General features: G+C 46.6%; 1 protein-coding gene across 6 annotated transcripts in view; it reads left to right on the forward strand.

Moving 5' to 3' along the window:
• Positions 1-10,782, forward strand: part of GAREM1 (GRB2 associated regulator of MAPK1 subtype 1) — a 176,715-nt gene extending 165,933 nt beyond the window's left edge. For 5 of the 6 annotated variants that reach the window (XM_084780630.1, XM_084780627.1, XM_084780629.1 and 2 more), the window contains 2 exons: positions 8,060-8,226; positions 9,766-10,782. In XM_084780630.1, the coding sequence (XP_084636756.1) occupies positions 8,060-8,226; positions 9,766-10,669 (1,071 nt within the window). In that variant the 3' untranslated portion in view covers positions 10,670-10,782. The remainder of the gene's footprint in view (positions 1-8,059; positions 8,227-9,765) is intronic. The other variant, XM_084780628.1, reaches the window with a different exon arrangement.
• The last annotated feature ends 1,784 nt before the right edge of the window (positions 10,783-12,566 follow it).

The raw sequence follows: 12,566 nt of genomic DNA on the forward strand, positions 1-12,566 counted from the left end.
AGGCACCAGAGTATGTGAGAAAGTCATATCCCACTCTCCACTCTACTGTGGAGAATGTTCTGTCCATTGGCTAGATCTCGGTAGGGGTTCAAAGTTTACCACCTGTATTGTCCTTGGCTGGTGCCTTAGTTTGAGCGGGACCCCTGGGCCCAAATCTGCCTATCATAATATTCTACTTGTAGGTTTCTAGGACCCTCTGGATCCTTCTACTTTGCCTTTCTCCCATGCTTCTCTCATCTAGAGTCCTAATAGGATGTCCTCCCCTCTGTCCCAGTTTCCTGGTAAGTGAAGGCTTTCGTGGGACATGCCCCTTGGGCTAATATGCAGATATAAGTGAGTATATACTATTTGAGTCTTTTTGCTTCTGGGTTAACTCACTCATGATCATTTCTAGCTCAATCCATTTATCCACAAATTTCACGAATTCCTTGTTTTTAATAGCTGAGTAATATTCATAGTGTATATGTACCACAGCTTCTTTATCCATTCTTCTATTGAGGGACACTTAGGCTGTTTCCATGATCTGGCTATTATGAATAAGGCTGCTATGAACATGGTTGAGCAAATTTTCTTGTTGTGTGCTGGAGCATCTTCTGGGTATATTCCAAGGAGTGGAATAGCTGGGTCTTGAGGAAGCCCTATTCCCATTTTTCTGAGATAGCACCAGATAGATTTCCAAAGTGGCTGTACTAGTTTGCATTCCCACCAGCAATGAAGGAGTGTTCCTCTCTCCCCACATCCTCGCCAGCATGTAGTGTCGCTTGAATTTTGATCTTAGCCATTCTGATGATGTCTGTCTCATCATCCACCCTCCTGGACCAGAGCATCACTGTGCTTGCCAGATGTTAGATGTGGATGTTACATGCACCAGGTACCTAGCATCATGCCTTCTAAGCCTTTATCACACTATTAATCCTGCCTCTCCAAGACTTCCTCACTAAAGCCTCCTATGAATGTATTCCCCTGCCATCTTGAATAAATTCATAGTGTTCCCACAAACCTCTGCACAAACTTCAGTTGATACACTTACCAATTTTTATCTTACTTGTATTTGTTTCCCTTCCTCACAACTAACTCTGGGAGTTACATATTTTTTTATACTCAACCCAACGGCAATGATAGATACTGTACATGTATTTGAACTTCTAAATAGAAAAATGAAGTTAGCAATATGTGGGGAAAGAGTCATTAGACTCAGAAACTGTGAGGATAGACGGCCCTGTGTCCTATCTGTTAACACCCAGGATAGGCACCTGTTACAATTTTCTTCGAATTCTCATGATTAGATGTTTTCCTTGGGTTGGATGGCAGGTAACTGAATATAGCTCCCAGTGACACATAGGCTCTGAAAGAACAGCTCACTATCTCCACCTTCCTCTAAATTAACTCTATATTTAGCCCTAGCCGTCATCTAGGTAAATATCAAGAACTAGTGACACAATACTATTCGTGACATATATTTGGTAAGATACTGAGATGTCAGAGGAGGAAAGACTGGAAATGAAGGTGGCAAGGCTCCGGGTGTAAACAGGAGCCAGCTCTCACACTGTCGCCTGGATCCATATTGTGTCCTCTGGCTTTTTCTTAAACAGTAGGAGGCTGGTGCTAGGAGCCTCTCTGAACATCCAGACATTGCCTACAGATGGGCAAAAGTCACCCACAACCTGATGGATGGCCACATTCACCTTAAAACAGAGTGTTGTCCCTCAGGTAGCCCAAGGGCAGTGTTTGTTCCCTGTTGCCAGTTGAAGTCCAGCTTCAAATACTGAAAATAAGCCAGGCCACCCTCTCCTACCCGGCACAGAATGGTGTATTACATGCTTACTTGGAAATAGGGATTGCTGGGAGGGCGAATGCTAACAATTCAAACTATGTGAGTAGAAGAATTTAGTCACTGCCTTTTCACCCCAATTCACTCTATATCAAGTATGGTGGTGAAGGTATGGTGCTCTACATGCCAGGCGCCACAGAAACTTATGCCCAGCCCACATGACTTAACGATACGAATTTCCACATTAGAATATAAAAGATATGCATGGTTTAAATTTTAAAGTAGTGCGTTTTTTGTTACGTATGTTTTTACTTTGAAAAAAAAAAAAACTAACCTGTTGATCAGTTAAGTCTCACCTGAAGTTCTGTGTGACATCTTCCTGACAGACGAGACAGATGCCAAAGCTCTGTATGCACTGGAGAGTACTGGCAGTGACATTGGTCCATTCCATTTCACTCTTGATCTGATTAACAATGCATGGATGGTAAATAGCTATAACAGAGTGCGTGGTAGGCTAGTTCAGAACCAGTGATCCATCCTGGTGCCTAGACAGGACATGTGGCCTTTAGGAGGACATGTGGCCTTTAGGACTAGGCAGTGGGAACAGTCAGGTAACAGATGAAGCCACAAGGAACTAAACCATAGGAGAGGTAGGAAAGCGCAGGAGCTTTGAGCTGCAGTGGATCTACCAATCAGACCCACTGTTGTGGAGGAGGAGGAACAGCAGGGTGGAGGGGACAGAAGGGAGATGATGGGTCAAAGCTAGTCTGCAAAGGCTGCAGTGGAAGTCCAGACAAGGCTGTCCTCCATCCACTGGGCAAGAACACAATGAAAGCCACATGCAGAGACTTCCAGAAGGAATGGGCTAGACATGGAGCACCTAAAACTGAAATTGAATGTGAGAGAAAGCAGGAAATAGGCTGCTTGACCCATCCTACCCCGTCAGTTGCCTTCTATCGTCAGATAAAATTCATTTTACAACACAAGTACCTTCTTCTCACATATAAATATCTTGGCTTGAATCAAATCAAGAAGCCGAGAAGAGTAGGATGACCACTGGCGTGAGAGACCGTACGAGGTGAGAAGAGAAATAAGAGGCACAACCAACCCTCACTATTTATAACTTCCAGGTGCCAGAATGTGCACATCCCACCAAAGCGTGTAATCCTTCCCATAATATGCCGTGAAATAAGACCATCAGAGAAGCCACAGCTGCAACCCAAATTGAAAGTGCCCAGCCACAGCGCTGTGGGGCTGCGGCTTACCAGCCACCAAGGACTGCCCTTCCCGCCCGCCTGCGACAACAAGACCCTCATGCTCTCCCTCTCTCTGCAGAAAGATGCTTGCAATCCCTGTGGAGGATGAGTTGTAGCTTTTAATACTACCATTTTTCCAAAGGACATTTTAAGGAAGCTTGTTCTTTTCATGTTAAACTGAATCAGACCCAGACTCCTTTCGGGAGCCCTGTGGAGGGCCCCACCGCCGCCTGTGTCTCACATTTCATTTTGAGGTTTAGCTGTAAATACTGTTAACTGCAGCGTCCCCCACACATACCAGGACCTGACATCCACAAATGCTTCTTTTCACTGGCCACCTCCACCCTATCTGTGAGAAGCCCTTCTGGACTCCTAGCTGTGAAGATGCTGTCCAGACAGCCCCAGGTGCCTTTGGCCATAAGAACAGGAAGAGGAGACACCCTCAGGTCACATTCAGCTGCATGTGGCTGCTCTTTTGAGTTCCAATATTAAGGGTTTTTTTTAGGTGAGATGCGCATTGTACTGGGCATCTCAGCACACTGCCATTGACGCATTCCTAATGAAGCATCATACCTAATGATTCTAAGATGTAGGATACTCTAAAGTGAATTCGTCACTGGTCTCTTTTTTCTTCACCTCCACTTAATTCTCATATTGAGAAAAAATAATTTATTTTAAAAATTAAAACGTTAACCACTCAACTCTTAAGAAAAGAAGGCTCCAACTGTTTATGGGTTGTCTTTCTGTAGTTACCCACCACTGCCTCCTGTTTTATAGGGGGAGTGTTGACACGTGGTCTCACTATGTGGCCCTAGCTAGCCTGGAAATCGCTGTGTAACCAAACTCACAGCAATCCACCTGCTTCTACCTTCAAATACTGGAATCGAAATGTATATCACCACACGTGGCCCACCTTTTAATTTTTACATTACATTTTTTATTAAAATATAAGTATGGGGCTGAAGAGAAAGATCAGAGGTTAAGAGCACTCACTGCTCTTGAAGAAGACCCAGGTTCGATTCCCAGTACCCACATAGTGGTTCAGAGCCATCCATAACTCGAGTTCCAGGGGATTCGATGCCCTCTTCCTACTTTTACAGGTACCAAGCATATACACGAAGGCAAAACACAAGTAAATAAAATAAATGTAATAAAAAGTAAAAGTGTAATTGTTTCTCTCTATTCCTTTTTCTTCTTCCAAACCTCCCATTCCCTCTCAAATTCATGGCCTCTTTGTCTATAGTTATTATTATCACAAATATATAAAGATGCATAAATATATAAATGCACCCTGCTGGTTACTTCTCATGTTGCTTGCGTGTGACCATGACCTCTGAGCTGACCCAATACCAGATAATCAATTAGGGGGCTTCTCCCCGGGGAAAGAATACTCCCACCCCCAGGTGCCTGGAGTCCTTTGTATAAAGGCAGGACCCCATAATATCCGCCCCCTCACTTTAGCCTGTCTGTTGCTGGTGTCCTTGCTCAGGTCTTCTATAGGCAGCCATATTGTTGTGGTATCATGGGGTAGCTTCCCTGCCATTTCTAGGAGAAAATCTCACAGCAGACTCTTCCCACTGCCTCTTCCCAACTATGTCGTGAGGCATGAGCCTTAGGTGCAGGAGTTGCGGTGTTGCTGTATCCCTTGCGATGCACCCCCTATGTGGTCGGTCGTTCTCTGCACTGTGACCAGCTGTGGTTTTCTGTAGCGCTCTGTATCTGATGCAAAGAGAGCCTCTCTGTTTCAAAGGCTCCAAAACGGAAAGCTCGCTCTAGCCGGTCAGGAGGGAGGCTCCTGCCCAAGTGTTTAGCTGTAACTCGCAGAGCTGCCTGAATGATGTGCCCTCTCCTTCCCAACTCGGTGCCAGGGCTGGAGATCCTTGGGCTCCTGCGAAATACAGGGAATGATGCTCTTTAAGTCACTCCCAATGGGTGTGGTAGGGCATACCTGTAATCCCAGCGTTTGGGAGGTGAAGGCAGACGGATTCAAGGTCACACACACACACACACACACACACACACACACACACACACACACACTGCATACCAAGTTCAAAGGCCAGCGTGGGCTACATAAAAGATTTTTTAAAAAATAAGATTACTTCCGTCTCACTTAGATCAAGGTCAAGGCACTGGTCATGAGCATATGGCTTCCTTTTCTGGCTGATTTTCTTTGGCAAGTGAATCAGGCCTGGGATTCCAGTTGGAGGCCCAATATGTAGTCAGTGAAGGAAGTCTGTGCATGTATCAAATATGCCTGTTCATTTCATCTTCAGCATCCTCATCACCAAAGCTGGTAGGCACTTGCTCCTCTGTTGTCTCTACAACAAGGTGTTGAGGAAAAGAGTGAGAGAAATGCAGGGAACACAGCCTGAAAATGGGTGGGGATAGCACAGAACTCAGCATTTTTTTTAAATTTTGTATGTTTTTATTATTATAATTTATTCACATTACATCCCCACTGTAATCCCCTCATTCTGATCTTCCCATTCCCACCCTCCCTCCCTTTTCCGCTCTGTTCCCCTCCCCTAGACCTCTGATGGGGGAAGGGAGTCCTCTCCCCCACCATCTGACCAAAGCCTATCAGGTCTCATCTTGGGTAGCCTGCGTTCCCTTCCACTGTGTTCCCACAAGGCCTCCCCACCAAGGGGCAGTGATCAAATCCCAGGTACCAGGCACCAGAGTTCATGTCACAGGCAGTACCCCCCCCCCCCCCCGCCCAGTCCCTTGTCCCTTCCTCATGTGACTAGATCTGAGCAGGGGGTCTAGGTCCTCTGCCTGCAATGAATGTCCTTAGTTGGTGCATCAGTTTGTGCAGGTCACCCTGGGTCTGGATCCGCCAGTCTTCATAGTCTCCTTGTGGAGCTCCTGACAACCTCCCCTTCCCCTGTCGTAACCCCCCCCCCATAGCCCCCAACTCTTCCATACAACTCGCAGCTTTTCGCCCTGAGTCCAGCTGAGGGACTCAACCCAGTAGGGAATTGGGACAGATACTAGAACTCAGCGTTTTTGTTGTTGTTGTTGTTTTTGAATATCTTTTATGCATATGTTGAGTTCTGTTTCATGCATTCATTAAACCTAGTTCTTCTTCAGGTTAGTTGTTGTCCATTAACAATCATTTTTGCAATTTTCTTTGAAAACAATCTTAAAATTGCTTGTATTTTTTTATTAATTTATTCTTGTTACATCTCAGTGGTTATCTCATCCCTTGTATCCTCCCATTCTTCCCTCCCTCCCACAAAAGCCTTCACTTACCAGGAAACTGGGACAGAGGGGAGGACATCCTATTGGGACTCTAGATGAGAGAAGCATTGGAGAATAGCAAAGTAGAAGGATACAGAGGGTCCTAGAAACCTACAAGTAGAACATTATGATAGGCAGATTTGGGCCAAGGGGTCCCGCTTAAACTAAGGCACCAGCCAAGGACAATACAGGCCGTAAACTTTAAACCCCTACCCAGATCTAGCCAATGATCAGGACACTCTCCACAGTAGAGTGGAGAGTGGGGTATGACTTTCACACGTATTCTAGTGCCTCATATTTGACCATGACCCCTGGAGGGGGAGACTTGGTGGCACTCAGAGGAAGGATAGCAGGCTACCAATAAGGGGAACTCAGCGTTTTTAATAGAGTCCCAAATAGGCCACCACAGCTGGGGTGGACTAGACAACCAGGCATCAAGTGCCCCCTGCTGCCTAACATGGAGAAGGGCAAGCCAAATTGTGACCTCAGGGAAAAGATGGTATGGGGGAAAGCTACTGGGGCTGGATAGCCAGCTTGGGTCAGGACAGTCACCTGCTGAAGCCCCGGGGCATCCTGGGTCACCCAGATCACCTCCAATGTGGAGATGAGTGGAGGTCATCTGACCAGGCTAGCTTTTTATCAGTAAAAGTTCTCCTTTGGAATCGGAGCGCTTCCTCTCCAACTGTGTGGTCCCTGGACCCATGGCATAACATTCACCTTGGAGCTTGTAAGAAACGCAGACTCAGCCATACATCGTAACTCCTGTCTGTGATCCCAGCTACCCAGAAAGAAAGAAAAGAAAAAGAAAAATTAGCAGGAAGCCTGCTTGACATAGGCCCTTACTATTTAGCCCAGGCTAGCCTGAGACTCATGACCTTCCTCCTGCTTTAGCCTTCTGCGTGCTGCTGTTACAGACACACACCACCTTGTCTGGCTTCAAAGAACAACTTCTGAAAGGGCTGGCCATCTACTCAGGAGCCAGAATATCTGCCCGGCTTATACAGCACCCTGCATTCAGCGTCATAATAAAGAGATAGGAAATGCCAACTCTCAGGCCCCAGCCCACATCTCCAAAGTTCAAATATGTATCTGAACAAGGTCGCTGTTAATCCACACACACTGGCTTTGAGGGACACCAGACAAGTGCCAGCAGAGCTCTCACCCTGCAGAAGGCCCTCTCTTAACCTCCAGGACCACGTGGCCAAAGCAGAAAAGTGACTCCCATAACTGCCCTCTGACCTCCGAACAGGCGCCGTGGAACAGCTCACAGGAGCCCATGCACATCCGAGCATGTGCGTGCACACACAAAATCAGCTAAAGACCACGTTTCCAAAAGTTTGGGCCAAATTGGATTGCATTCAGGAAATGGGACAGGCGGAGCCTGTCATAGCTGACACCCTCACTGCCCCCCCCACCCCACGTCTGCTCCATGCGTCCTTGCATCTCTGAAGCTTGTTGTATTCCCATGCCTTGCTATGGCTCCACAGAAGCTGACCTTTACCACACAGCTTCCTTCCAGATCAATCTGTTCCCAGCAGCAGTTTGTGGTAGGTGTGTGTGTGTGTGTGTGTGTGTGTGTGTGTGTGTGTGTGTCTTGCTCACACACTATTTTTACTGTTCAGTACTTTATTTAATACTACAAATACCAACCTGCAAGCTGGAGCTGTGTTCTCCAATCTCAGCCTCACCTCCCCACCCCCATCCCCCAGTCGTGGGGGTACGTGGGGGTACCCCCTGCCTTAGTCGTGTCAGTACGTTACTAACCTGGAGTGTTCTTTTTCCGCACCAGGTCAGGGAAGAATGCCGACTCCTGAACGCCCCACCTGTTCCACCCCGGAGCGCAAAGCCTCTGTCCACAAGTCCGTCCGTCCCTCCTCGCACAGTCAAACCTGTCCGGCCGCAGACTCGCTCCCCCAGCCCCACCCTGTCCTACTATTCCTCAGGGCTGCATAACATGTAAGTTCCTCCCATCGGAACCCAGGGCACCCAGCCTCTTCAACGCCCAGCAGCAGGGCCTTTTTACACATAATTGTATAGGAAGATCATCACTGGGCCCGTGCTCATTTTGACCTTGCATAGAAGAGCTAGAAAAATGCCTCAAGGAGCCAAGAAAGGCTCCTCCTCTTAGAAGCAGTGGTGTGGGCTGCAATTGCTTCTCAAAAGCCAGCTCCGGCTCTTTTCGCCTCTGACACAAGCATGTTCTACCAAAGACCTCAAACTCAGAGGCTTCTCCCCAGCCCCCCTGCTCGGAACTTGAACCCCACAGGGATCCCTTCTTGGCTGTGGCTACAAAGACCCTCCTGCCTGGGTCTCTGCACAACGCTGAGCTCTTCTGAGACACAGCCTGCTTCACTGTTGACAAAAGTGAATCATTTTAAGGAACTCTGTCTCCAGGTAACCTAACTGTCCTTTGCCTAAAGAAGCAGAACAGCCCCATGTCTCTCAGAAAACACTTAAGTTCTGCAAAATGAAGGGCCCATTTCTTCTGCCATTTCCTGAGATGACGGCCTGCCTGTGCCCTATCACCCTGTCCTCCCACCTTTCGGCATAGTCTGGTTCCACTGTCAGTCTTGTGATGTGAAAATACGGCAGCCCCAGGATGAAAGCACCCTAGCCTGTGCCCTTGAAGTGTGAAGTCTTTGCAGGCATTTTGTTTTGTTTTGTTTTGTTTTGTTTTGTTTTTGTCCTCTGGACATTAAAGTTCTTATGCTAGGTATATAACTCTACTGTTGACAAACCGAGGCCAAGGTTTCATTGGAAGCATTTCTTCCTGACAGACACTGAGGACGACTCAGAGTTATAGACAGTGTTGAAGGCTACATCATTGTTTCTTCATGCACATATGAGCTGCCTGTCACCACTCTGTCTCTGACCCTTGTCCACTGCAGACGTTATTTTTCAGTGTAAGCCCAAAGCATGGTTTCTTACTAGCTCAAATATACATATATACATATTTATGTATGTACATATATTACTTTTATCTATATATATTTCTCCTTAGAAATAATATGAATTTAAGATACATATATGTATGTATATATGTATGTATGTATGTATGTATGTGTGTGTGTGTGTGTGTGTGTATGTGTGTGTGTATATATATATATATTTCCCCTTAGAAATTATCTCTGCGGGGCTGGAAAGATGGCTCAGCAGTTAAGAGCACTGTCTGCTCTTCCAAAGGTCCTGAGTTCAATTCCTAACAACCACTTTGGTAGCTCACAACCATCTGTAATAGGATCTGATGCCCTCTACTGGTGTGCATGAAGACAGTATACTCATATACATAAATAAATCTTTTTAAAAAAAAAGAAAGAAAGAAAGAAAATAAAAGAATCTGGATAATAATAAGGAAAGGCTTGGGGTTTGACTTTGTAGACAGGGTCTCACTATGTCGACCAGGCTGGCCTGAAACTCACAGAAGTCTACCTCCCAAGGGCTAGGGTTATATTATTTTTGACTAATGGCCTTTTCTGTGTTTGTTTGCTTTTTAAGCAGCATCCCTCAAAGTGACACAAGTCCTCCTGACAGCGCCCCTGTTTCCTGCTACCCATGCAACCGAGTGAACAGTGACTCTGCCGACCCCACATCCCCGTTTGGAAGTCCTTCTGCCGAAGCTCTGGCCTCGCGCCTCTCGTGGCCCAACCATTACTCGGGAGCAGCGGAGAAGCAGACAAGGAGTGACTTTCTACTCGATCCAAGCAGGAGCTACAGCTACCCCAGACAGAAGACACCTGGCACACCAAAGAGAAACTGCCCAGACCCTTTTGATGCCGATGGCTGCTTCGAGCTCCCGAGCAGCCCGCCCAGCACGGCCTCTGCCGAGTTCAGCAGCAGCGCTATCTCCAGTTGCCCCAAGTCCGCCAGCTACTCCCTGGAGAACTCCAAGGACAACTCCCTTGCAGCAGGCGTGACCAAGCAGAGCGTCTCCTGCCCTGCCTTACCCCCAAGGGCCCCAAAGCCAGCAGAGCAGAAAGCCACCCCTGAAGCATCTCCCTTGCCTCTGAAAATTGACGGTGCTGAGGAGGACCCCACGGCAGGGTCGTTGGACCTCTCCGAGGACCAGTATTTTGTCAAAAAGGGCATGCAGGACATCTTCTCCGTCTCTTACCCTTTCTCATCTCCGCTCCACCTCCAGTTGGCCCCCAGGTCCTGTGGGGACGGTTCCCCGTGGCAGCCTCCCGCCGACCTATCAGGACTCTCCATAGAGGAAGTGTCCAAGTCCTTACGGTTCATTGGTTTGTCTGAAGACGTCATAGCCTTCTTTGTCACTGAAAAGATCGATGGGAATTTGCTTGTTCAGTTAACAGAAGAAATCCTCTCAGAGGATTTTAAACTAAGCAAACTGCAGGTGAAGAAAATAATGCAGTTTATTAATGGCTGGAGGCCCAAGATATAGGCAAAAAGGCCCCAGCGGGCAGGACACAGAGCGGCAAGACGTGTGCTAGAAAGGGTGGGCTAGGACACAGATTTTTTTTTGCACTAAAAAAAAAAAAAAGACAAAAAAAGAAACCTTCTCTGTAAATAGAGATAAGAGAAAGTCTTACTATGCAGATTCCGTTTCTGAATGGTGAACAGGCTATTTTGTACATCAATAAAGATGCTATACAGAACACTTAGAGGTGTGCCTTGTACGTCACTCAACGTTCAACAGCTGCTAAAAAGAACTAAAGTCATATCCAGAGAACTCGCTCTTACCCGAGTAGGTCTTCTCAAAGGCATGGTATTTATTACAAAAGAGCCAAAGCCGAAGGACGCTAACACTTGTGAGCAGTTTGCTTCCTCGGGGAGTCGGCGGTGGCCAGCTGATTGTAGCCTGCAGCTCCCTTCGCTTCATGACGGTTGTTTTGCTCTTATGCCTGACTGTGTTGGTGGTGTGAAATGACACCTTACCGTTCTATGCTTGGTGGAGTTTTTTTTTTTTTTAATCAAAAGGCATTTTTCCAAAAATCATTTTGGATGGATCAAAATCATGTTTCAATGGAGGATATCTGATGACGTAAATCATGACCAATCCATTTGATCTGTAACTGCTGCTAGTTGTATTGGGCAGAGGGGTGGGGGGATGAAAAGAAGAAGAGCGTGTGTGTGCATGTGTGTATGCAGTACACGCAGATATGTTTTAATGTAATTCTTAATCTGGTATTTTAGATCCCATCTTTCCACTTGTTAATATTCACTGAGGTTTCCAGGCCTTTAGCTGAGTGGATTCTCTCATGAACAGTCGGCGGAATGTTTCCAAGGAGTCTTGGAAGCTGAACTTTGACGCTCGGCCTCCTAGGCTCCATCCCTGACAACTCAGAAGCAATCAGGAAAAAGTCTGTTGATGAGTTTAATGTGGTTTTTAAGCCTGTGGGAGGGCTGGTTCTTGCATATCCGAGCTGGCATTTGGGGAAATGGCAGCTGCTTAGGAACCACACCCTTTCCTCCCATGTGCCCCAAAGAGAGATCTGAAAGGCATTTTCCCTCACAGGTGAGGTCTTGTCAGCATGCCGCGTGTGTTAGGAACCCTCATGGCTCAGGCAGACCACCTCTCTAGTGTGTATACCATATCTCTACACCGATTCCTAAAATACCATGAGGAGCACTTGCTAATTCCATAGACCTCTTCTTTCTACTCTTAAAGAAAAAAATAATAATAATAATAATAGTAACTATTATTGTAATCATCATACTGTTATTCTTAGAATTCCAGGACATGTCCAGAATTTTGCTAAATGCGAATAAATACCCCCAGGCTATCCCATCACTCCCTTGCTCCTGACTGTTTGAAGGCATATAGCCTTAAAGAGTTCCAATCTTTTCTGAGCAATGTACCCTCCAAACAGTCGCCGAGTCTCTCCCCAGACGCTAAGTTGGCAGACATCCTGTTAGCAAGATGCACATACCCAGGCTCCTCGGGTGAGATTGTTTGGCCACCAGGACTCAGTATATCCTGAAGGCATGACCATATTTTATCATGTCTTCCTGTCCACCAAAAAAAAAAATGAGAAATAACTGTTAAAGGCAAGACCCCCACAGTTCAGGGTTTGCAGCCACATGAAGCGTGTCATTATTTTGGAGAGCTAGTTAATTCCATCTTGTGATCTAGAGTTACGGTGAACTGATACCCAGTCTCATCTCTCATCTCTGGTCTCACTAATAGGACGGAACAGCTTTTATCCCTCCCTAATATGCATCCCAAATGTAAATACTACACTGCAAGCAAAAGGAATCCTCCACAGAATGGGCAAACTGGAGTGCGTCAGGAGTCGCTGATGAGGCTGCCGCTTCCGCCCTACCCTCTCGCACCCAAG

This window comes from Acomys minous, assembly GCF_964271855.1.
Source record: "Acomys minous genome assembly, chromosome: 4".
Taxonomy (NCBI): Eukaryota; Metazoa; Chordata; class Mammalia; order Rodentia; family Muridae; genus Acomys; species Acomys minous.